Source organism: Mastomys coucha, unplaced genomic scaffold (genome assembly GCF_008632895.1).
Source record: "Mastomys coucha isolate ucsf_1 unplaced genomic scaffold, UCSF_Mcou_1 pScaffold7, whole genome shotgun sequence".
NCBI classification, from domain to species: domain Eukaryota; kingdom Metazoa; phylum Chordata; class Mammalia; order Rodentia; family Muridae; genus Mastomys; species Mastomys coucha.
The window spans coordinates 2,278,934-2,306,165 of NW_022196913.1; the positions used below are offsets into that span (position 1 = coordinate 2,278,934).

At 43.5% G+C, this 27,232-nt stretch overlaps 1 protein-coding gene across 2 annotated transcripts in view; it reads left to right on the forward strand.

Moving 5' to 3' along the window:
* Ccdc3 (coiled-coil domain containing 3) overlaps window positions 1-10,111 on the forward strand; it is a 117,670-nt gene extending 107,559 nt beyond the window's left edge. For both annotated transcript variants that reach the window (XM_031359053.1, XM_031359054.1), the window contains exon 3: window positions 5,641-10,111. In XM_031359053.1, coding sequence (XP_031214913.1) covers window positions 5,641-5,913 — 273 coding nt within the window. In that variant the 3' untranslated portion in view covers window positions 5,914-10,111. The remainder of the gene's footprint in view (window positions 1-5,640) is intronic.
* The last annotated feature ends 17,121 nt before the right edge of the window (window positions 10,112-27,232 follow it).

Below are 27,232 nucleotides of genomic sequence, written 5' to 3' on the forward strand. Positions count from 1 at the left end.
CCTCAGCCTCACTTGTTACACGTCAGAGAACAATCTCCACCTCAGCCTCACTTGTTACACGTCAGAGAGCTATCTCCACCTCAGCCTCACTTGTTACACGTCAGAGAGCAATCTCCACCTCAGCCTCACTTGTTACACGTCAGAGAACAATCTCCACCTCATGGCAGTTTGCCCATCTGCCCCAAATCAGGCATTCTCTCAGACACATGGAAACTTCCAGATAAAACTCTGCTACAGGCCAAGTGGAGATGCTTAGGCATCCAGCTTCCCAGTTTAGCCTGGGGAAAGTGCAGGAATTCTGCAGGGATGGGCTGGGGAAAGTGTGGCTTCCAGGCTCCTCCCAGGATCCTTCTGTTGATTCTTCTTCAAAGCCAATGTGTAATACCTGCTCCAGCCCAGCCAAGCCTTCCCCCTCTGCAGCTTAAATTACTGAAAAAAGTACCTCAAAGCTAAATGAGCAAATAGCATATTTGGCTTTTTTTTTTCCAGAAAATGTTAAGAGATTGAGTTAATTTGGAAAGTATTCCAAAAACAGGAGGTTTTTTTCTTTTCTTTTTCTTTCTTTTGTTTTTTAGGTGTTTCTTTTTAATTTAATTATATTTTTTTACGTATTCACTTTAGATCTCGATCACTGCCTGCCTCCCAGTCACCCCCTCCCATAATCCTTCCCACATTCGGGAGGTCCAGGGGGCCCCTACCCGCTCAGAAAACAGGAGTTTCTTAAAGAAACATGTATTTGAAGAGCATAGTTCTCCTCTTAGGAATGCTCACTTTGAGGGAGCGGTGGTGGCTAGAACCCAGGAGAACCACGTTAGCTTTTATGGGCAGCAGCTTCCTTATGTCATGGTCTTGTCTCAAGGCACTTGTCATCTTTGCTGAAGAGGAGAGACTTGTGTGATAGTAGTCTTGGTGTAGGACTTTGCTACTGGTGGCATTGGACAAGTTCTGTGAGTCCTTTGATATCTTTCTTTGCTTCTCTGGGGGGATGGAAAAGCCATGAGGACCACAGGATGATTCACCAAGAAGCACATTTAACCTTGCTTTGGAACTTATCATTTCTACCTTTACTACACCCACCCAACCCCCAAGACAGCTTGCTGCCTCTCAGACTCATCTTGCTTTCTTCAGGTCATTATCAGGGCATTCTTGGCTGGCTGTTTTATTTGTGCTTTTCTTGCCCTGGAGTCCCTAGACTAGGGACTTCATTGCCCTTGGGTCTAGGAATGTTGTGGACCTAGGACAAATTTTGTCCATGGTGATTGCTCATGCCTCATGATCCCTTCAACTCCTCCTTGATGTGATAGTCTAGGACATACTAATGGATTCTGTTTGAAGGGAAAGACCTGGATCTCCTGTTTTGGTAGACACTGTTTATCATCTTCTTTCATGCTATTCTTGAAAAATCTACCGTAACTCCTTCCAGGACCTCAATATAAGGAGAATGGATACAAAGTGTTTCTCCTAGCTACCTAGATATTATAGAATTTTAAAATATATAGGTCATACTTACTCACCCATATATGATAGAAATAACGAGTTCCTTAAGGTTCTTGTACAAATTTTCTCTTCTTTGTGTGTGTGTGTGTGTGTGTGTGTGTGTGTGTGTGAGAGAGAGAGAGAGAGAGAGAGAGAGAGAGAGAGAGAGAGAGAGAGAGAGAGATTGGTGAGGGTGTGTCATTTTGGCCAGAAGAAGTTGATATTTCATATGTGGCCTCTCTGAAACGTTGACATTCTAGGAGCTTAAAACTATTAAAATGACAATTTTGGAACACTGGCTCATTTTTTTCATATATCCAAAAAATGCTAGGCAACAAGAACCCACAGGCCAATGTTGAGTTAGATCTTGAAGAAATTGTGATCTGCCAAGGGCATGGAGACTCATTATCCCTAGTATGAATAACTGCAGGAGAGAGAATGTGAAAGCAGGCCCACAAAGGGCTTATGAGATTGCCAGACAGCTAGATATGGTGGCATATGCTTAGAATCCCAGCACTCAGGCCTTGAGGTAGGAAGATCAGGAATTCACGGATAGCCTGGGCTACATAGTAATTTTGAAACCAGCTTGGGTCATGTGAGATTGTCTTTTTAAGAAGGTTCAGAGAGAGCTTTGGGAGACTGGTGCTCTAGGAAGAGAGATCAAGGCATAGACTTGGAGTTGGGAAGGACCACAATGAGCTGGCAGAAGAACCAGGAGTGAGCATACTTTGTGGGCAAGCCTGTGGTACAAAAACTGTTAGCAAGACTGGAGATGTATAGAGGGTCTGACCACAAAGGTCCAGTTTTAAACCGCGTCCCTGTATTTTCAACTACTGGCTGGCAATGACTTTAATATGTATCAGGATATGAGTCCAAAAACTTTCCAGAAAAATCTCATTAAATCTTTCAACCCCAGTGTTTAATCTTATGTTACATGTGATGAAACTGTGGGTGGCCAGTCAGGCTTCCTGAAGGGGGAGACTCTGAGAGGAGAGAAGCAAGCAAGAGTATTTTCAGAGAACAATCCTAGCTTTAGAGGAATGCCTGGGGACAGGAGGCAAGAGATGATAAAGGACCAGTCAAAGGGTAAAGCTATTTGTAATTCCAACCTCACTGGGGCCCTAGTCTAGCTCATGGGACTCTGTGAAGCTGAGATGTCCCTTCAGAGATGTTCCATGATAGGATGAGGGGCCCTGGAGTTCCCAATCCTGTGTCACACCTAGTCATTGACTACAAATTCTGGAGGAAAGGGAAGATAACCAGAGCCAGTGTGGCTCGTGCTTTGCAGAGTCCACCACAGTGAGGTCAAGAAACTTGCCTGACTGCATTTGGAAGCCGAAGAGGAACGGTGAGAAACCAGGACAGCTGGCCTGAGGGTGACTTAGTTAGGGTTTACTGCTGTGAACAGACACCACGACCAAGGCAACTCTTACAAAGGACAACATTGAATTGGGGCTGGCTTAAAGGTTCAGAGGTTCAGTTCATAATCATCAAGGTGGGAGCATGGCAGCATCCAGGCAGACATGGGGCTAGAGGAGCTGAGAGTTCCACCTCTTGTTCCTAAGGCAGCTGGGAGAGGACCAGCTTCCAGGTAGCTAAGAGTTTTAAGGCAGCTAGGGTCTTAAATTGCATGCCCACAAGGACACACTTTCTCTGACAAGGCCACACCTACTCCAACAAGGCCTCCAAATAGTGCCACTCCCTGGCCAGGCATATTCAAACCACCACAAAAGGCTACACATTTAACAATACAGCTCTACTGCAGTGGAGGTGGCTGGGGCTAAATGAACACATTCTTCCCTCAGCACAGGAAGGACACTGGTCCTGGGATCCTGCCTCTGAAACCACAGTCTGCAGATGCTCAAGTTCCTTGTGTATTATGTATAGTGTGGCACTGAATTTGTATACAGACACCTCTGGATGATGTAGAACACCTAACACAACATGTATAAACAGTTGGTGCCCTGCATTGGTTTCTGGCAAACAGTCTATACATGCCCCAGCAGAAATGCATCCATCAGTTGTCTTCCTACAAAGTACACAAAAGAAGCATAGGGAACATATCCTAAACGATGGATGTTAGAGACAGACTAAGGGTCTGAGAGATGCTGTCAGGGTGTAGCTGGGGAAGCTTAAACCTCATGCATGTGGATTCAGGGTAGTGCTTAGCACGTAAATGCAAATTATAGTTTTAGGAACTTCCAGGATTTTTCTTTTTCTTTCTTCTTTCTTCTTCTTCCTCTTTATCCTCTTTTTGTTCCTCCTCCTCCTCTTCTTCTTCATCTTCTCTTTCTCCTCCTTCTCTTCCTCCTCCTCCTCCTCCTCCTCCTCCTTCTTCTTCTTCTTCTCCTTCTTCTTTAAAGATTTATTTATTATATATAAGTACACTGTCGCTGTCTTCAGACGCACCAGAAGAGGGCATCAGATCCAATTACAGATGGTTGTGAGCCACCGTGTGGTTGCTGGGATTTGAACTCAGGACCTCTGGAAGAGGAGTCGGTGCTCTTAACTGCTGAGTCATCTCTCCAGCCCCTTTTTCTTCTTCTTCTATACATGGTTGGTTGAACGATTTGAAAGACTATTTCTAAGCAGAAGACAGTGATGCTCAGGCCTTTGGTAATGGATAGCAGGTGGGGGCAGGTGATGTGCAGTGGTAAGAAGACCTTTCACTTCCTTATGAGAGTGGGATCTAGCTATAGCACAAGACTCAAGGAGTACCCAGAAAGATGGCTGGAGAGACGGCTCAGCAGTTAAGAGCATGGTTCCCAGCAACCACATGGTGGCTCACAACCATCTGTAATGGGATCAGATGCCCTTTTCTGGAGTGTCTGAAGACAGCTACAATGTGCTCATATACATTAAATAAATAAAAGAGAAGAAGAGAAAGGAAAATAAAAAAGGAAAAGGTTCAGTCTCTCCACACCCTTGACCTCTCTGCTCCTGGGACACAGCACTGTCACCAGCTGCTTGTGCATTCCCTCAGAAAGAACATGCCCATGTGTAAGCACAGGTACACGGCATCAGGTGCTATAGCGCTCATATCACAATGTCCACCTCATCCTGCACTGGGCTTTCTATAATAACACCTCACTATGGAGCCCATTATTCCCTTAAAGGCATAAAGCTTTTCAGTCATGTAATGATTTACTTTTCTGTAATCCTGTGCCTGCTGGACAAGTTTCTATAGTTGAACTGCGCTCTCAGCCCTACTGTGATTTTTGAGCCAGGTCTCTTTTGGTGGACATTTTAAAGATGTTTTAAACCCTTTAAAACAAAACAAAAACCTTGTGTTTGGTTTTACATTTTTAAGAATACATATTGGAGGCAGTCTTGTTTAGCCCAGTCTTACCCCCCAAATGGAAGGCAATCCTGGCTCAGCCTTACAAGTGCTGGGATCATAGGCTTGGATAATTATTTAAGTCGCCTTTCAAAGAACAAATGATGGGATATAACTCAGTGGCCAAGCACATGTTTAGCATGCTCTGAGGCCATTGGGTTTAATCTTCAACACCCACCCCACAGGGAAGTAAGTAACAGACAGCATACAATGTTTGTATACCTGATGGTTTGCACATGTGAATGTATTTCTGTGAGATGAAGTCTCAGAATTACTAGGTCAAAGAATACACAGTTTTTATGTTGACAGAGTCCATCCGCTCTTTATGGGGGTCTACAAATTGTCCAGTAGTGCCCACATCCTGACTCTGGCAGTCTATATGTTAAAAGAGGGCTGAGGATGCAGCTGGGAGCACACTTGTTTGTATGCTAGGGGCCCTAAGTCTAAGCCTTACTATCCACTAACATCCATAAATCTATAGAAAATAATAACCTGCCATGGCTTTAAACTGCTTTTACCTCTGCAAGCAAGGCTAAGCATCTGTTTGCGTGTTCAAGAGACAATTATGGCTCCTCCTTGTGAACTCCATTTCCTTGTGCATATACTTCCTGATTTATAGGAAGGAGCTCATTCCTCCTGCCGCCAGTGACAGACGTTTAGAGTATACTTTAAATGAAAATTCCTGCAAAGAAGAGCAGAGTGGGTGTTCTCTTTGTACTGAGGTCAGGCAGGATTCCCGTGTGGATGAAGGCCATTGCGGGCATCATAGCGGGCATCACACCTTCTGAGACTCACCTGCCCCTCCCTTCTACTGTTTTTGCCCTCAGCTCATGTGTTCCTCGGTGCAGAAGGCCCTGTTTGAGGAAGAGGACCATGTCAAGAAGCTGCAGCAGAAGGTGGCCACCCTGGAGAAGCGCAACAGGCAGCTCCGAGAGCGGGTCAAGAAGGTCAAGAGATCTCTGCGGCAGGCACGGAAGAACAGCCGCCACCTGGAGCTGGTGAACCAAAAACTCAATGAGAAGCTGCGGGGTGCAAGTGCTCAGCAACACATCAACGCTCTGGGCCGGGAGCCCGCGCGCGCCCCCTATCTGCGTGGGTAGCAGCTGCAGGTGACTGCAGGCCAGCCTTGCCTGTGCCAGCTGACTGATAACAAATGCAGGCTCTGCATATGCACTCACTTCAAACATTAGAGGAGATATCCGTTAGGCATTGGTAGAGTCTAACTGGGTATAGTGGTAAGCGCTTTCTTTCCCATTGGGTGCTGGCCTTACTGGCTGTTCGGCTTCAGATCCCACGTGCAGCGTGTCCTCTTTCTGTCCTGGTAAGAGCCTTAAAAACCAGAAGGCAATAGGATCTTGAGTCTGGCCCTCAGCCTCTAGGAAGGCCCTTAATTGGGGAGAGAACATTCTAGAACCTTGGCATACACAAAGATATCACGGGACTCTTTTATTTCAGAAGAGAGTCGGCGTTGAGTCTCAGTAACCAGGGCTGGCACACACATGCACTGTTCTAACACATTCTGGAGTGTTCTGCCTTTTCTCATGTTTTTAGAAACAGTGTCTACATTTGTGCAGGGCACCCACCCGTAGCTCAGTCAGCATTTCTCCCATAGCCGAAGAGTGTTAAGACTTAATGAGTTCATTACAGGTAAGGGAAGTGGGCCAGGAGCTGAGGCACCTAGTAATTAGTAAAGATAAATTATATCTGTTTTCCAACCCCAGCCCCTCAGGGCTGGCATGATTGCCTATAGGATGTTTTACTCTAAAGAGTAATTGCATTTATGGACATACCATATTTCATCACCCATATTCCCAAATTGGAATGAAGCTCAGCCACTGTAGAGTCTTAACTCTGTGTTTGCTCAGCTTGCCATGTCTTTGAATTCAACGGCACTGACCCTAACACACTGAGACTTTCTAATCTACAAACACATCTCCCTGCCTGGGGGATGAAGGAAGCTCCCTGCTCCCACCTGGGCTCACAAGGGCCATTGTCCAGGGATTCTAACCCAAGCCTCTATGCAACCTCCAAGCCTCTGCCCCGAAACACACACACACACACACACACACACATGCACACACACACGCACACACACTCTGCTCAGGTTCCCATAAAAGGTCTACATGCACCCCGATAGGAGTATTTGCATAGCAGACACTTTCTTCTAATCAACAAGGGTGCTCTCACTATCCTTCCCATGGCTAGTTTGATCATGTCCCAGCTGTGTTCCTGAGAAGTCAGCTGAGTGGCTACTGGCTCATCTTTTCTGATAATGGCCCTCTAGATCCAATGTCCTTCCACACTGTCCCACCAACAGAAACAATCCTCTGGCTCTATACCATCAAGCACCCAGAACCCATTCCAGACACACGATGTTGATAAAGGTGGCCATTACTGTCACACAGCTGCCTTTTGGCTTGTAGGAAGTCCAGGCCTCTGTGAGAAGTGCTTTGTATCACAAGAGTATTGGTGGGGGTGGCGATAAGTCTGTGCCCATGGCTGGACAGGGCATGATGGGAAGGAACTTCTATTCTGGGACCAATCTTTATCCACCCTCCTCAACGCAGCCTCTTTAAGCAGTGCTATTCATAATGTGCTACATAGGTGTGCCTTCTCATTAATTCTCCCTGGGAACATTAAGTTAAAGCAGTTTCGTTACCGTCCCCCACCCCCCCCCCCAAGGGAATGGTAAGCTTAGAGGCGATGGAGCCATGACTCGGAGAGCTGTGGAGAGCACAGATGCCTTACGTTCTGCTTTTCCAATAAACATGAGCTGCGGTTCCAACAGCTGTAAAAAAGGGAGTGTGTCTTTGGATCGGGGAGGCTTGAGGATTTCCAGCTTGAGCCTGGAAAAGTCATTTAGAGCCTTTAGAGAGATAGCTGGAGTGACCCTGGAACACTGAGGAGACTGTTCAAGGCTGGTCTCCTGCCCTTCCCTGATGGATTCGGTCCAAGTTTCCCTCCCCCAACCCCCGGGTTCAGATCTCTCAGCGCACCTGTGCTCCTGCTGTGTTGCTCCCAAGGGACAAGTGGTCTCATTAATCACTGTCTTTAGATGTGCACTGAAGTCTTGCTAAAGGAGACTTCTCTAGGTCCCACAATCTTCTGCCTTGTCATCTCGCCACTGCCCTTGCCACTTGTTAATCATACCAGCGAAATGTTTAATGTGCCATGAAAGGCTGACTCCAGGCGTTGCTCGGAACATGACACATTTTCTCCAGTCTGTCCTAGCACCTTCTGTGAAATGCAGGCTATTGCTTTATTTCCTTTCAAGGAACCAGAAGACAAAATGAATTTTCCAAAATCACATAGTAAGCAAAAAGCAGGTAGACTCATTTACTCTTTAAAGACTCATAGAGTCTTTAAATGACAGTCCCCAAGAATGTCCCACTGGCAAGGTGTGGACCACAGTGAGTGTGGGTATGAAGCCCACAGTATGTTGAATGTCAATGATTTTGGTGGATTCCCATTCAGGACACCATCTCTGCTGTACTGTTTACTCCATTTTAAAACACCTGTTTTAAACACCAGGCTGTACTGCATAGTATGACTCTGACCTGGTAGAAGTTACTGGAATCCTTGCATCAGGAGCACAAGACTTATCTAGTTGGAAGAGACAGACTGAAACTCAAATCACAATGGCTTCTAGTCATATGGCAGAATTAGCAATTCATGGTCTGCGAGGGGTTTTTACCAACATCAAGCACCCTAACTGGTGGGGTGGTGCACACCTGGGATCCTGCACTTAGGAAGCAGAAGTGCTAGTTTGATGTTAGTCTGAGCTGTGTAGCAAGACCCTGATCTCACAGCTCGCTCCTAAAACAATGGAGCACCCTAGTTCACTAATGTTTGTTCCCACAGGATATTTTATTTAATATTCTTAGTAATTTTATAAAGTAAAGGAATCAACATAAAGGGCCTAAGGTGCAAACTATATAGATGGTGAACTGAGCATTCAGTTCTGCCATCGCTCTCTCTCTACTTGCTCACCTATAGAATGGGGACAATCACATCTCCTTGCCCTGAGATTAGCTGGAGGACTGGGCTGTCATTCAGATGTGCCACACAACTCTGATACTCTTTTATGCTCTGTTTATTCCTTACACTTTTTATTATCAATGGCTACCAGCAAGGTCCAATATGTGTCATAGTAAGGAAGTTTATCAAACAATAGAAATGAGGGAGGGTGACTAGTCAGTCCTAGTATGTATACAGAAGTCACAAACTGATAATTTTGTACATAAATGTGATATAATCAAGCTTGTTGAAAAGAGACTATTAGGTAGGTTCACATTTAATTTTTCTTGCTGATCTCCATATGAATCTTTGGCTTTTTCTTATTCTCCATAAATCTTTTACTTAAAAAAAAAATGTCTAAGATCTCCCTTTCTTCCATACAGAGGAGTTAGCTGTTCCTCTAAATTTACAAAGAAATTGTAACCCATTCTCAGTGTGCTCCCCCAACCCCTCACCTCCTCCACTCACACCATAGAGGATGGCTGCCCCCCTTCTCTCCTACCATTAAGGGGAGGTCAGTAAGATGTCCTTTCCCTGGGATGACGTCATAAGGCTTGTAAACAACCTCAGACTCAAATGTTGAAGGTAAGTTAGAGTTGATGAAATGAGATTGTCATCCCTGTGATGGTATTAGCAGCTATACAAGCAGGAAGAAGAAGGGGGGAGGGTGAGAGGGATAAGAAGAGGGGGAAAGGAGTAGGGGGAGCGAGAGGGGGAGAGAGTGTTAAGCTGGTACCATTGCATAGCTCAATGTATGACGTGCTTTCCCATGCTCTGATGGTCAATCACTACCATCCCATATGACGCGCTCTCCCATGCTCTGATGGTCACCAGATAATCACTACCATCCCCTTAGGCTTTCCAGTCTCCAGAACCATGAGATAAATAATCTCATATTAATGAATCACCACCTCCAGTATTTTCTTATAGCAACAGAAAACAGACTGAAACATCTAATTCCAACATTCTCCTCTTTAATCTCAGATCTTCAGTGTTGGGGACGTCTGTCTTTACCTTGCAGACATTCTCAGACCTATTTGCTACCATAACAAAGCCAGAAGGAGGCACACCATCCCCAAGCCCAAGAGTGGTCCACGATGGCACAGTACTCCCTGACGTCACTGGCTTGCTTCTGCCCTTTAATCCCCAATCTCTGTAAGCTCTGTACGTGCTGACTTGCAGCTTCTGCCTCTCATGGCATCCTCAGCCTGTGGGGAGGTTCTTAGTCCAGGCTTCTGCTCTCAGGAAGCAGATGCCAAAGCTGCCTTCTCACATATTTTCCCAAACTCCAAAAAAAGAAGCACTTGACAAGATTTACAATGTATCACCAAGAGGTTCTTCTTCCTGTCTCACACCCCCTCTTCCCATTTCCCTGACCACTGCTAAACCATTACACTAGCTTTCACCAACCAATACTTAAACTTACAAATTCTAGTAACAACCAAACTGCCATTAATAAAATGCTTGTATGTGTAGTTATGCAAGTCTACACCAGTGGTCCCCAATAGGACCTTCTTCTGTAGTGGAAAGAGTAGAAGCGGCTAGCTTTAGAGTGTGGCTACTGTCAGAGGCTGGAGAGGTGGCTCAGTGGGTAAGAGCATTGGCCATTCTTTGAAAGGTTCTGGGTTCAATTCCCAGCACTCATACACAGCTTAAACCATCTGTAACTCCAGTTCCAGGGAATCTGGTACCCTCTTTTGGCTTCCATGAGCAATGTATACATATAGTATATGGATATACATGCAAGAAAAACTCTATTAATACAGATAGGATAAAAATAAAAATAAACTTAAAAACAATTTGACTGGTGTTACTAAATACATAAGTTTTCACTTGAGTCATTAATTAAAAATTTTTGTTTTATTTTATTTTTTTATATAAAGCTGTAGAACACATTTCCTTTTGAAAATGCTGAGCAGTGGCATCACTGGGAAGCACAGACGTAGGCATCCTCTGATGTAAAGATCAGAGATGCCTGTGGGAAATACTCTCTACAACACAGAAAACATATAACATAGACAGAGTGTGTTAGCTGTGAAAATCGACAAAAATGTTACCCAAACGAACGGTCATGGGATGGCACAGATGAAAACTATGGTCCAACTAATAAACACCAGGCTGAACCCTAGAACTAACATCAATAAAAAAAGTCTGGCAAGCAAAAGTCTGATTTTAGTCTCTACTTGCAGGGAGTCATAGCACTTCAACTGATTCCAAGCCCAATGGCAGTTCAGAGAGTCCCTTGAGTAAGCAGAGGTCAGGAGCCCTGTTGAAGCAAACTCCTGGGATAAACACCGGGTGCGCTCTCAGTCTTCCTAGGCTTGTACAAAGGGAGCTGTGGCTACGTACCAGCGTCTGTGTGTACAGAACAAGGAAAACCCTAAGGCTGCCGTAGGGTTCTGGTACTGATGCTGAACTATATCTGAGACAGAAGTCGAAGGGATGCTCATGGATAAGGGGGTCAGATAGCTCCTAGCATTCGTGGTACAAGTCTACCTCTTAGTGTGTCTCACTGGTCTGTGAACCCAATCTGGGTTAACTTTTCCTAGCTCTTAAGAAGGTAGTTAAAACACACACTCTCGTCTACATTACCAAAATGTCCACGTTGATTTCCTGAGCCTTGGAGCTAAGGCTGTTATGTCAGGAATGTTAAGACGAAAATGTGGGTTTTCTCTTATTTAGAAATGCTAAAGTAGATTAACAATTAAACAAACCAGGAAGCCAATATCCTACCAAAGAACAGAGACAATGAATTATTAGGAAGGGTTTAAGACGGATCCTAGGGTTGAAAGGTTACAACAACTGAAATGAAAAATTCACAAAAGGAATTTAGTGACATGTTTGAATGGAGAAAATAAAGATAAGTGAACTGGGATTAGTTGCCTAGCACAAACAGAGAAATTAAAAATTATGGGGGCTGGGCAGAGGTGGTGCATGCCTTTAATCCTAGCACTTGGGAGGGAGAGGCAGGTGGATTCCTGAGTTCGAGGTCAGCCTGGTCTACAGAGTGAGTTCCAGGACAGCCAGGGCTACACAGAGAAACCCTGTCTTGAAAAACAAAAACAAAAATGGGCATATATATATATATGTATATACATATATATATCCTCAATAAAAATAATGCACCCAGATCCTCCTGCCTTTCTTGTTTTTGTCATTTTCCTTATTGCTATTATAACATCCCTTACAAACGCAGCTTGAGGGAGTGCGAGCTAATTCTGGCTTCTGGTTTGAGGGTCCAGCCCATCATGGCAGAGAAGGCACAGCATCAGGAGCCTGAGGCAGTAGGTCACATTGCATTCTTGCTAGGAAACAAAGAGTTAGGAGCTGGTGCTCGGCACACTTTCTCCTTTCTATTTAGTCCAGCCCATAGAATGCTGTTATCCATAGGCGGGGCACTGTCTTTTCACCTCAACTAACCTAATGTAAAAACTCTCTGATAGCCATGACCAGAGGTGTGTTTCTATCCTGGTTCTAAATCTAAATCAGCTGACAATCGAAGCCTAGCCACCAGACTATCATTATATGTCCTCAACCTAAGCCGTATCCCATGCGATTCACCCAGAGCCCAATGTCCTCAACCTAAGCCGTATCCCATGTGATTCACCCAGAGCCCAATGTCCTCAACCTAAGCCATATCCCATGCGATTCACCCAGAGCCCAATGTCTTTGATTATATTATATATTTTCCTCTCCCTTTTCCTTTGGCTTCTCTTTGTCCATCAATGAGAAAATAACACTTGTGTTTCAAACTCAAGAGCATGACTCTTAATCCCCAAAGCGACAGTTACAGTTCTTTGAGTTTTTATAGTTTTGAAATAGTCTAAGCCAAGTTTTGTCATTTTTTTTTAAATGTAGAAAAAGACAACAATACAAATGGCTAAGGTGACAAGTTTTGTAAATACTCAGGTCAGTAGTGGGGAAATATATTTACTCCACTGTGAAAGAACCAACTATCACAGAAAGGTTAATGAGAGAAGCTATTTGTAACCTCCCCTAGACCAGCGGAGGTTCCTCCATGGTCCTATGACACTTAGGGGACATTCCCAGTCTCTAGCATTGACTACATTTTACTTCACTAATTTGTGAATTCCCTGAGGAGGACTTTGTGGCTAGTTCAACACGACATAACATTAACTAAATACCAGAGGAGAAAAAAATGAGGCAAAGAAAGTAACACCGTGTGCTGTGCCTTAGAAGAACTGGAGAGATTCAGAGGAGACAGAAAATGGCTCCCTTCACCTCTAGAGAACTTAGACCCTCTGAGTAACTGGGTCCTAAGCACAGAGAATGGTAGGCAGGGCAAGAACACACCCAGCCCAACCTCTTGCTACTTAGGGGTCAGAAGGGGCCTGATTATTGAACTATTGCATGGGTTACACAGGAAGCAGGTCCTGCTCTCTCTCTCATCCAGGGAAAGAGTGACCACTGTTACGCAGCATGAGTAGTCATATGTGCCCTGCTGTTCTGCTTTAGCTGTGCAGTGCAGGTCACATGGGAACTAAACCTGCTTCTTTATACGTAAGACCATTCTCACAGGAATCTTTACAAGTGGAAACCTGTGCCCTGAAGAGCTAAAACTCTCCTTCAGTCTATCCCCTACCTACCAGACATTACTGCCTGCCCATGCCTGATGTTAATAAATCCCTTAAGGATGATTTGATTTGGTACCTGCCCCAACTCTTTCTTCTAAAACTCCAAGCCGCAATCAGATTGCCTCCTCTTTCTTTCTTTCTTTTTTAAATGGATTTAAATTTCATTGCATTATGATGAGAAAAGATACATAATTTCAAATTATCTGAATTCGTTAACATTTAAAAACATATTTTAAGTAAATAGAATTACATCACATTCTTCTTTCCCTTTTGTACCTCAATTCCTCCCAGAGTTCCTTCAATACCTGCCATACGTTTCATTTTTTTATTTTGTCATATTCTTTAAAATCTATAAAATATTATAACAATAAAAATGAGTATTATAAAAGTTGTTTGATATAAAAGAACAATCAATTGAACAGTCTTAAGTAGAGGACTACTATTTTTTTTAAATGAACATAAATAGATAAAGTCTTTTTGTTTGTTTATTGGTTTTGTTTTTAGTAGAGCTTAAAATTTTGGCTCTTACTGTGGTACGAGCCCAAATTAAGAACAATTTTTAGACATTGGAGTTCATTGTAATAAAATTGTACTTCAATGACCCTCACATCACCAAAGGATTTTTACCTCCATCGTAGCTAAGCTGAGAGTTGACAGTTCTGCTGCACCAAGGAATGAATTGTAGGCACAATTTTTGCATACAGATCTCCTGATATGGTCAAAGCTATTTGACAGAAGTGATTGTCTTCATTCTCAGCCCACAGGGAACAGGCTACATTCATTTAAGAAATGGTATGTGTATTAAGATGGTCTATCTATGAAGTCACCTACTATTTCAATGAACACGATGGTTCTCCGTGGAGGGTGGCACAGACATTAGGTGAGGATAAGAATCTGGTTCATTGGCTTTGATGATTTTAAAAAGCATTCATCTCAGAGGAAGAGTAACTTATAAAGTCCTCTTCTTCAAAATTGATACAATACTTATAAATATCAAGCAAAGCATTCAGTCTCAATCTTTGTTGTTCTCTTAAAAGCCATCTCCCAAATTAATTGTCTACATTTCTTTTGGCTGTATAAATAATTTTGAAATATGTAAGCTGTTCTGAAAACCATAGTATAGTGTAAAAACATCAAATAAACAATCCTACTAATAGAGATAGTGATATAGGAGAAACAAGATTTCAAAACCATTATGTGGTACACAGCAAGACACTGTCATGTACAAATAAGCAGAAAGTGTTTATGGATTGTACAATATTGGACTTATTTCTCCAATTACCAAATTAGACCACTGGATGACAGCCAACAAATTTCTAATTCCTCATATTTTTGGATTTCAATCAATTAGGATACATTGGTAATATTAATTTTCATATTAAGAGATATTAAGAAAAAGTAATTGTTACTTCCTGTTATTTTTGTTGTTAGAGGTTGAATTATGTTTGTGTGGGCTTGTTGAAAGATTACTTTCTTTTTTTTTTTCCAGACAGGGTTTCTCTGTATAGCTCTGGATGTCCTGGAACTCACTCTGTAGACCAGGCTGGCCTTGAACTCAGAAATCGCCTGCCTCTGCCTCCCAAGAGCTGACATTAAAGGCGTACGCCACCAGCACCCAAAAGATTACTTTCTTGCTTCTTCTAGGGTGTAGTTTTGCTCCTTATGTTGATGTTTTCCATCTATTATCCTTTGTAGGGCTGGATGTATGGAAAGATATTGTGTAAATTTGGTTTTGTCATGGAATATATTGTTTTCTCCATCTATGGTAATTGAGAGTTTTTCTGGGTATAGTAGCCTGGGTTGCCATTTGTGTTCTCTTACAGTCTTATGACATCCGCCCAGGATCTTCTAGCTTTCGAGAAGTGGTGTAATTCTGATAGATCTGCTTTTATATGTTACTTGACCTTTTTCCTTTACTGCTTTTAAAATTCTTTCTTTGTTTAGTGCATTTGGTGTTTTGATTATTATGTGACAGGAGGAATTTCTTTTCTGGTCAAATCTATTTGGAGTTCTGTAGGCTTCTTGTATGTTCATGGGCATCTCTTTCTTTAGGTTAGAGAAGTTTTCTTCTATAATTTTGTTGAAGATATTTACTGGCCCTTTAAGTTGAGAATCTTCACTCTCTTCTATAGCTATTAGCCTTAGGTTTGGTTTTCTCATTGTGTCCTGGATTTCCTGGATGTTTTGGGTTAGGAGCTTTTTGCTTTTTGCATTTTCTTGGACTGTTGTGTCAATGTTTTCTATGGTATCTTCTGCCATTGAGATTCTCTCTTCTATCTCTTGTATTCTGTTGGTGATGCTTGCATCTACAACTCCTGATCTCTTTCCTAGATTTTCTAACTCCAGGATTGTCTCCCTTTCTGATTTCTTTATTGTTTCTATTTCCATTTTTAGATTCTGGATAGTTTTGTTCATTTCCTTCACCTGTTTGTGTTTTCCTGTAGTTCTTTAAGGGATTTTTGTGTTTCCTCTTTAAGGGCTTCTAGATGTTTACCTGCATTCTCCTGTATTTCTTTGAGGGAGTTATTTATGTCCTTCTTAATGTCCTCTATCATCATCATGAGCTGTGATTTTTAGATCTGAATCTTGCATTTCCTGTGTGATGTTGTGTCCAGGACTTGCTATGGTGGGAGTACTGGGTTCTGATGATGCCAAGTGACCTTGATTTCTGTTGCGTATGTGCTTATGCTTGCCTCCTGCCATCTGGTTATCCCTAGTGCTACCTGCCCTTGCTAAATCTGACTGGAGCTTGTCCTTCCTGTGATCCTGGTTGTGTCAGAACTCCTCAGAGTCAAGCTCTGTGATCCTGTGATCCTGGGCCCATTAGAGTGCCTGGGAGTAGAGGTTTCTCTGGGTATTATGTGACTCACTGCAGAGTTTGTGCCCAAGGTCTGCTCAGAGCACCATCCCAGACAAACCGAAAGGAACCCATGCCACTGGACTAGCACGGTTCCTGTGAGCCTGAGTCCCTCTGGTCCCAGTTACTCCAGGTGTTGGGACAGATATTGTACTCTCCTTACCTCTGTTCCTCTGATCCTGGGTGTGTTAAAGTGCCTGGGAGTAGAGCTTTCTCTGGGTGTTGTGGGACTGTTTGCAGAATTTGTGCCCAAGGTCTGCTCAGGGTACCAGCCTAGACAGACTGAAAAGCTTCCTCCTCTTTCTTGCATCTGTCTTATTCCCAACTGGATGCAAAGGTCATGGGGGTTATTGTATGTAAGCTGGTTCCCCTTGGATGCCAACATGAAGAAAAACTCCTGCTCCAGAATAGTGTATAATATAAGCTCAGCAACTCAAGTGAGAAAGTTTTTTTTTTTTTTTTTGGCTTATGGTTTCAGAGTATTCTGTCCATGGTTGCTTGGCCCCATTCCCTTGGGCAGAACATCAAGGTGGCAGTGATAGAAGGAGGATGAGGTTCTTCATCACATGCTAGGCAGGAATCAGAGTAAGAGAAGGGACCAAGTGTTGAGTATAACCTTCAAGGGCATGTCCTGTAGGACCGGACTACCTCCTCCAGCCAACCCTTGCTTCCTAAAGAGTCTACTACTTCCTAGAGTAGAGCCAGCATCTGGAACTGAACATTCAAAACATTTACCTGGGGGCACAATTTAAATTCAGATCCTAAGGACCCTTAAATGCACAACAGCTGGATTGCTACCAACCACATAGATACTTGTTTTGTGCATAAAGATCCAGACTCCTCCTAGCTCCCAGCTTGCCCAAAGGCAAGGATTATCCAAACATCCATAAATCCGCACCATCAGCTCCCGTCTTGTATAACTAATGTATAGAGGGCATATAAAAGTCACCACTTGGCTGCCTTAACACTATTTCTCTCAGAGTGGGGCTTCAAAATCTCATTTTCCTTCTCCTACTTGTCTTCATGGTTTCCCTTGACATCTGTAAGTCTGGTTAGTTCTGCCGCCAGAGGCAGCTTCACAAGGCAGAGAAGTAAAGGCCTCATTGGTTTATTTGGGGGTTTCTTTAGCTTTTATTAAGGACCTGGAAAGAGACTCCTAAAAGGAAGTGAAATGAAGCTTTTCAATTATCAGAGTTTTTCAATGAATTCTGCTTCCCATTACGAGTTCATGAGTTGGCCGTATCCTCTGTTCCTGTGAGATGAATCTCTAGTTGCCAGATGGCTGGGCATGAGCCTGGCATTTTGTGTCTTCCTGTCCAATAAAGTGGGAAAATCTAAACCATATACAGAAACAGAGCTTTTCTTTTATTAAAAATGCATCTTAATTGTGAAACTGGGCACCCTGGGAGTGGATGTCAGCATTTCCAGATCTTTGAGCACAGACAAGGACAAAATTGCCACCAGGAAAGTGGCAGACAATGATGTAATATAACCCTAATGAGGGGATCTCCCCCATGGCTGCCCACTGGGGACACCTAAGAGCTGCAAACTAAAGGTGCCTTCCTACCCAGCTTGCAGGCCTAGCTTCCATACTGAGAAGAACACAATTCCTTCTGCTTGGGGATGATACGCAATCAGGACAGAGAAATCACTGTGCTGAGGTAATCTAGGCTATTTCGTTTTAGAGCAAACACTTCATTCTGGGAGATAATAATTTAGTCCTCTGGGTAAGAAATTATCTGGGTATTTGAAATAACTGAGGCTTTCCAAAATGATCTAAGTATATTAGACAGACATATTAGCTACCCATGCCTATATAACAAATCACCAGAAACTGAGTTGTATATAGAAATGCATTTATTTACCACTTTGTAGCTACAGTTCAGTGTCTAGAGGCAACTTAGTGGTGCTCCCTGCCACTGGCAACAGTCAAAGTCAAGATATTGTCTGAAAGATTGGTGGGAAGGTTCCATTCCAAAATTTGTGGGGCTGTTGGCAGATCTTATCATCTGAGTCTGAAATACTCCCATTCCCCATTGGCTCATATTTTGAACAGTTGGTCTCCAGCTGGTAGAAGATTCTGGAATCTTTGGGAGGTAGAGCCTTGTTGGAAAAGTTGGTCACTGGAGGCAGGTCCTTGGAGAAATAGTATCTCTGCTTCTTCCTCTGCCACAACATGAAGTGAGATGTTGCCTCAAGCCTCTCCCCTGACCCCAGGGACAGACTGAGCCTTCAAAATGTGAGCCAGAATCATCTTTCCTCCTTTGTTGTTTATGCTGGTGAACTTGATCACAGAAACATCAAAGGAACAAATGCACACAGTTTAGTTTCTTGAAGTGTGTTGAACCAAAGGCTCACTGGCTAAATAGATGCTGCCCTCACACTCTTGCCAGATTGGTGTCTCAAGCATCAAACATGCAAGCTTACAGGACACTAGAGAATACGTACAAACAAGACATAATTTACATCTAAAGAGGAAGTGAACACAGAGCACACAACACTTCAGATTAGAAACAAGTCCTAGCTACAACCCCCCCCCACACACACACACTTAACACACAGAGGGCTAGCAATATACATGGGCATATGTGCCAGGAGTCAAGTAGTGTTAGCACTATCTTAGAATTAGCCTGTTCCAACAGGACTCTAATAACTCATTAGTACAAAAGTGTGTCCTAAAGGAAGGGTGGCAGGTCCTCAGACATGTGGATATCAATGTCTACCATGTCCGTAAGGGTGGCAGGTCCTCAGATACATGGATATCAATCTCTACCATGTCCGTAACACCATAACTAGCTTGGTCATGTAAGAATTGAGCAAATAGGGATGCTTCATAAAAATACCAAGGAGCAAGGAATGTCCATTTAGCCTAAAGACAGAGCTTCAGAAAGGTTTACAGAGCAAACACCCATCCCCAGGAAATGCCCCGTTCCAGGAAATGTCCCCGGGAGGGTGGATCTCCTCCCCACCCCTCCTATATGCAATCGGTATCTCCCCCTCAGCTGGGGCATAAAGGCAATGAGAACAAAAGGCAATGGGCTCCACCAATGAGAGATAACCAACTCATGCTGTAAACCTATGTACTGGGAAGGTGTAAAAAGTGTGTGCTTTTATTCCTGGTTGCCTTTACTTTGAATGCAGGATGACCCCAGTATACTGGCAATAAAAACCTCATGCAATTTGCAATGATCTCCCTCCTGATTCTTCACAAGTGGGGGACCACTCCGAATCTTATAATCACTTTCATGAAGGACAATTGCTACCCCTGAAGATGCTCAAAAGCCACAGGGACACCAAGTCCCTCACTGTTTTTCTAGATGCGGTCTAACATCCAAAGGGTAATTGATAAGACTCAGTTGAAAAATGCAGTGAGATTCAGGGTAATAAGTAATTTTCAAGATTCTACTGAGGAAATTCAATTCATATTCTCTCCCTTTCTTTAAATAGTCCTGTCTTAGTCAGCTTGGGGGGCTGGGTATCACACGATGCACTACCAGGATGCCACAAACTGCATTTCTGGAACATAGCTCTGGAACATAGATGTCTTAGATCGAGGCACTGGTTGATTTGGAAGCTAGTGCTGGATTAACACAGTATTGGGTTGGAAAATACTTCCTGGTCTGCTAACCACACCTTTCCCCTTCTCCCCTTCTCCCTTTCTCCCTCCCCCCCTTTTTTTTCAGATTCATTTTTATGTGTATATTTTTGCTTGCACCACATTCATGCTTGGTACCTATGGAGGCCAGAAGAGGATATCAGATCCCCTGGAACTGGAGTTAGAGATGGTTATGAGCCACAATGTGGATGCTGGGAGTTGAACCCAGGTCTTCTACAAGAGAAGCTAGTGTTCTTAATGGCTAAATCAGTTCTTCAGTCATATGCTTATCTTTTCATTGGTTCTCTACAGAAAGGGTGAGGTTGTCAATCTGTGGTGTCATGTGGAACACAAACAGGTAGTCTATAACAATACCTTCTCTACTGTTTTCCTAAGTTTCATGAAGACATGTCCAGCAGTACAAATAATGCTTTATGAACAAAGGACTGTCCTTGTGACATACCACAACACAGTCTGGAATTTATGTTCTTGTCATCTCTTCTCCATAGCAGTGAACAGCATGAAACTGAGACTCCAGATGTCCCTTCATCTTTGTTTTTCTCTGTGAGGCTTTTTAATGTCACTTGTAAATTTAAAACCAATCAGCCAAGCAAACATTTTCATATCTATATTACCTTCAACATGACCCCTTAAGACATATCAAGGGGACTGATTTTGTAAAAACTTTTTCCTCATGCATCAATCTCTTCCAAATAGGAGTTTTTCCTAAAACCCACAGTCATTTGCATGCTGTATTTAAGTGTTTTCCTTTGTAAGTTTCATTGTGCCTTGGATTCCTCGAGGCAATTGCTTTAGTTGGAGTTAATAACTCAGACCCCAGTGTTTAGCTTGGAAGAGGCAAGCTGTTGCAAATCTCTGGGTTAACCAGCCCTAGGCTATATGGATGGTTTTTGTAAGTAACAGTTGGTGGGAGAACCAGCCTGGTTCCCCTCCACTCCCATTCAGGTAACTCACTCCCTGGCCCTGAGGCGTAAATCATTCAGATGCACTCCTGCCTGTTTGCCAAGAACTGTATATCATAGGGGACCAGAGAGGAATGCAGAACATAAGTTAGAGAGAAACACCTTTTTCTTTCTTTTCTTTTGTTTTGATCAAGAACGTTAGTAATTGGAGAGAACATCCATCCTGCTATCATTATGAACTTCTTTTGTGTGTTTGTGTGTAGGTGTGCATACATGTGTGCAGGTACATGTACTCATGAGAGGCCATTGTGTGGAGGTCATAAAACAACCTCAGGTGCCATTCACCTGTCTTTTTTTTTCTTTGTTCTTCTTCTCTTCTCCTCTCCTCCTCTCTTTTCCTCTCCTTTCTCTCTCTCCCTCTCTCTCTCCCCACTGTGTCTCTCGATGGCATGGAACTTGGCAAGTAAACTAGCAGGATAGCTAGTGAGCCCTGAGGATCTGCCCATCCCTCTTCACCGGCTCTTGAATTACCAGTGAGCACCACTATGCCTGGATCCCACTTCCCCCTCCCCAGCCCCTGTGGGTTCTAGGGATCAATTGGTGACCTCATGCTTTCAAGGCAAACAAGAATTTCTCTGTCCTTTATTTAAGTGATCAGTGGGAGACAGAGAAGCCAAAAGCACCTTCTCCTATTCATAGCATGACTGATCATGACCGATGGCCCCCTTATAGCGTGGAACATATCACGAGTTGGGGGGAACTGAGAAGCCAGGACTGGATTTCATCTCAGGAAGAGTACACAGTTGTGGGAAAATCCTACCAATAATACCATAACTCCTGTTGCACAGAGCCCATTTCTGCTTGAAAAACTCAGTGTTGGCTGCAATTGTACGTTTTCCAACCACACATACCATCGATCACTTTTCCTCTTTTCTCCTGGAACTCTCAGGGGTTGGATCGCCTGCCCTTTATTTCTGAGGTAGGAGTGGTGGGTAAAAGTGAGAACACACAAGAGAACTCAGGGGTCTTTCACAAAGAGCCATTCTGGACCTCTGAGAACTATCAGAATTCAACTAATTTAAATAATTTTGGTGTCAGACACCAGGTTGGTACCAGTGAGTTGGACATTTATTTTGTGACTCAAATACTCAAGGCTTTGGACTGGGGGAGAAGCCAAGTTTGTTTTCTTTAAACTTCAAGCTGGAATTGTCTAGCCCACCTTTTGTTGGCTTTTTCTTCTGAAATGTGATAAATGCATCCAGATGTTTCTAGCACTTTATCAAACTGTTGAGTCCAAGAAAGACCAGTTTTTCATCTCCCCAAGAGTTATAAACATTGAACATGACCCGCTTGTATCTCCCTGAATACATCATTTCTCTCCACCCACAAACTCTGACTTGTCATACCAAGAGGAGCACTGTGCTAGGGCTCCCCTTACCTTCCTGTTGTCCCCTCCACTGGCTAAGTTTCACACATAAATCAATTCTCTTCAGAATAGACAGAAGCTCTTAATGTCACAAGAACAAAAGTTCACTATTTCAACTTCTCCTTGAGACGTACTTTCCTTCCCTCCTCTTCTTCCTCAGTTCCCAGGGCATCTGCTCTTTGTACTTCAGTAGATTTTGAGGCTCAAACTCACAGAGAAATGGAGACCTGTGGGATTGTGTGGGTTTCCTCCATAGGAGGCAAGCTAGTGCCTCCCCCTCACTTTATTCCCTGGCATGAAATGTGAATACAGGCTGGGTTCCCAGAATTCTCCAGGGTAATGTATTGAAACATTAAAAATAGACTTATCCCTGCAGGGGACAGATTCCAATTAGAATTCTGAAATTTGTTCTCAATTTCATTTTCCACCAAAGGGACTAGATTTAAAATCAGGCAGCTGGCAAATTGCCACACAGTTTTTTCAGCTTGCTAGCCATGACATCTCATGAGAACAACTCAAAATGCTTACAGAAGTCTTCCGTTTCAGGAGCTCGGTGGGAAGCTGGATGGGCTCCATCTGTCTCTGGCCCATGAGCCTGTTAACGTTACACAGACCATGGTACTTGGTCACTAATGCAAATGGCACCCAGCATCCAGTGACGATGGATCTCATGCATACCAGGCAAACACTCTACTCAGACCTCAAGACCTTTGCACACAGAGCCCATCTCCTTCTGATCTTTGCACAACTTCCCTTTCTTCCTACTTTGAAACTTGAAAGCTTTCCTCTGGGAGCTTCTCCTCTATCACGCAGCTGACAACATTACTCTCATCTTGCTCATGGCTTCTTCCTCTTCCCCCCAGGCAATCAGCTCCATGGTCACAGGGGCCCTGGTGGGTTTTGGCTTTTCACTATACTTTTCAGATGGTAGTTCCCTGCTGTCTACCTGATCAGATGCTGACATGTAGCAGGTGTTCATTACATACTCATTGCATGAATGTGTAAATGAATGAATTACCTCTATAACACTCTTAAAATATACCTTAAGAAAATAGCAGCCTGTTTTCTCAGCCCTTGGGAGGTGGAGGTAGGAGGATCAGGAGTTCAAGGTCATCCTCAGATACATAGCAAGTTTGAGGCTAGCCTACATGAATCTGTGTGTGTGTGTGTGTGTGTGTGTGTGTGTGTGTGTGTGTGTGTGTGAGAGAGAGAGAGAGAGAGAGAGAGAGAGAGAGAGAGAGAGAGAGAGAAACAAGATGAGAAAATGGAATCACATGAGGTCACAGGCTGTGTGCCTTGAACAATATCATATAATTGATATATAGTGAAGACAGAGGTCAGAACTAAGAGTTCCGGTTCAACTTTTATGTCTTTTTATTCATTTAGAAAAGTATTTTAATTGTGTGACCATTTTGAGTGACAAGTTCTATAACATATGTGTTAGTGCATAGGTTGATGAATTTCGGCAAATCTATACACCCATAGAGATACCACCAAAATGTAAGACAAGATATGAAATGATCCTATCACCCCGGAGAGCATCATTCTGATTCTCTGTATTACATCACCCTAATCTCTAGGACCAGGACACTCTTTCCACTGGTGCATCAGTGTGTGTGTGTGTGTGTGTGTGTGTGTGTGTGTGTCTGTGTCTGTCTGTCTGTGTGACATGCAATCTTTCACTATTAAGGCATGGGGCTTCCCCACACCTCAGACCTCTCATTTGCAATGCACATAGCAAACCATCTTCCCCATAGACTTATAGGGAATAGTTGATGTAGTGTTGAGAATGGCCTTTGTTGTCGTGTTGGTTTACTTGGGGTACCATAACAAAAGAGCACAGGCTGTGTGGCTAGAATGATAGAAATTGATTCCTCCATAGGTTGGGATGCTGGGGCCCCAGATCAAGCTTCTGGAAGCTTGGTTCTGGGAAGGCGTTTTTGCTGGCTTACAGAAAGCCAGCTTCTCACTGAGTCTGGCCATGGCTTTTCTTACAGGCACTCGCAGAAAGAGATGTCTGCTGTCTCCTCATTCTACCATTAAAGACATTCACAGCTCACCCATTGAACACTAATTACCAGCCAGAGTCCTTTCCTCACAGCAGCACTACCATATTAGGAGCAGAGCTTCCATTCAATGAAGATCTGAAAGGAGGTTAGGATTTCCTATGAGAAGCCTTTACCATCATTGTGAGATCACATGCCAAGATGCCTCAGAGCTGAGATTGGCTCACAGATCACCTATGCCATGACCTCTCTTGACTGTATCAACGCCATCAAGTAATAAAAATAGTAAAGGAGATGTGTGGCTTTCACTTGTAGAGATGATGGTTTTCTGAGCAGCCCCCACCTTCAAGCTGTCATCTCGGCCCTAGGGGAGAGGTCAGCAAAGGTTATACAAGAAAGAACAAGGCTTGGGGGTCAGCAGTCTCTGTGCTAGTCAACCTTCTATCACTATGACAGAATCCTAAGATAATTAATTTATAAAGAGAGAGAGAAAAGATTATCTCGGTGTCTTAGTCACTGTTCTATTGCTGGGAGCAGACTCCACAACCAAAGCACTCTTATAAAGGAAAGTGTTAAATTGGGGGCTTGCTTACAGCTTCAGAGGTTTAGCCCATTATCATTGTGGTGGGTATGAAGGGCAATGGAGCAGAGGCTGAGAATTGCATTCTGATCTGCAGGCAGGTAGGGAGAGAGGAGAGGAGAGAGGGAATGGGGTGGGGGAGAGAAAGGGGGGAAGAGAAAAGAAAGACAGAGAGAGAGAGAGAGAGAGAGGGAGAGAGAGAGAGAGAGAGAGAGAGAGAGAGAGAGAGAGAGAGAGAGAGAGAGAGAGAGAGAGAGAGGAGACCTGGCATGGGTTTCTGAAATGTCAGAGCCCCACCCCCAGTGGCACACTTCCTCCAACAAAGCCACACCTCTTAAACCTTCTAATTTCTTCTAACTCTACAGTCTCTGGTGACAAATCATTCAAATATATGATCTGGAGCCATTCTTTTTAAAGAATTTTTTAAAAGATTTATTTATTATATATACACCATTCTTTCTGCAAGCAAGAAGAGAGCACCAGATCTCATTACAGATGGTTTTAAGCCACTATGTGTTTGTTGGGAATTGAACTCAGGACCTCTGGAGGAGCAGCCAGTGCTCTTAACCTTTGAGCCATCTCTTCAACCATCCTTATTTAAACCACTGCATTGTTTTGGAGCTCCTAGTCTAAGATCAAGTGGCCTTAATAGCTTTGGGTTTCTTGAGGCAACCCATTATGACAGAAGCATGTGACAAAGTTTGAAAAAACGTCCATCTCATAAGGCAGGAATCAAAGTGAGGAAGAAAGCTGCAGTCATTTGAATGAGAATAGCCCCCACATTTGAATGCTTGGTCCCAAGTTGGTAAAATTACTTGGGAAGGGTTAGGGTTAGGGTGTGGCCTTGTGTAGGAGGTGTGTCACTGGGAGCAGGCTTCAAGATTTCAATAGCCTAAACTACTCCCAATTATAGTCTTCTCTTTACCTTGTGTTTATGTAAGCACTCAGTTACTGCTCCAGGGCCATGCCTGCCTGCCTGTCTGCTACCATGCACGGTCATAGACTCACTCTCTGAAACTGTAAGCCAATAAACAGTTTCTTCTATAAGTTGCCTTGTCATGGTGATTTAGCACTACCATAGCAAAGTAGTGAAGACAAACAATGATCTCCCATGCCAACCTCCCACCCGCACGATCCTGGAGACAGAGCCTTGAACATGTGCACCTTTGGGGGATATTTATCCAAGTCATACCAGCCCTAGAATGGAATCCATGAGGTGGAAATAATAATAGTACTCCCTAGCACTGTATCAGAAGCTGTGAGGCCACATGTATAAAGAACCTCTCCTATGCATGGCTGTTATAGGAACCTCTCATATGCATGGCTATTGTAGGTGTCTGGCCCATAGGGTGTGGGATTGCTCTTATGTGGGCTCTATCCCAGGGAGGGTCTTCAGATGATTTGTGTCAAATGTACTGACTTCAGATCCATCAAGAACCATGCTTAGACTCTTTTTAACCCCCTTTATTGACCGCTACTTGGGCAATTCCAATGAACCCAAGTTGAAAAGCTCACCTAAGAACCAGCAAGCCATATCTTCTATTTATTTAACTGTTCTTGAAAGGAGAGCTGACACAGCAGATTTGAAGAGAACACCCCTAAAATCCAAGTTCTTCTCTCAGGAGCCATTGCCCTCAGCAGAACTGGACTTTACATTATACAGAGAAACCCAGTTGTGAAGGGAAGGTATAAGACAGGCTTTTTCTCAGAAGCCCCTTTTGGTCACTCGAATAGAAGCGAGACTGCAATTACTTAATTTAAAAGTGCAATATTTCATGAGTAGCTAACATCAAGGCATTAAGAGAAAAAAAAAATGCTTTCCCAAAGATTAACACTTGCTCAGACATCAGAGAACTTCGGGGAGACATTTGGTCCTTCTCACAGTAGAACTAAATTAAAAGTTTAACAATCTGAATCTAGGGCAGCTGGCCTTGTTGATGTCCCTAAGGAGATCTTTCCTTAAAAGGGAACTGTGGGTGGTAAGAGAATAAAACAAAATAATCATGACTATAATTCCCATGTGATTTCAAAGATGCCCAGGACCATTAAAGAGGGGTACCATATCACATGAATATAAAGGATACATATCACATTGCAGGCAGCCGCTTGGACGATAAAATCCAAGATGGCGCCGGTTCCCGATACACTGTAGCAATAGACAATTCCACTGTGCATGCGCCCCTCCCGAGCGGGTGTATGCTGCGCATGCGCTTCTCCCGAGCAGGTGTATGCTAATGAGGGTTTGCAGGGGAACCAATCCAGGAGGACTTGGCAGCTCAAGCTCGGGTATATAAGGGGCTGTCTCCAGCCATTCCACGCTACTCCACAGAAGCAAGCAGACCTGCAGCACCTAAGGAGAAGAAGAAGAAGAAGAAGAAGAAGAAGAAGAAGAAGGAGAAGGAGAAGGAGAAGGAGAAGGA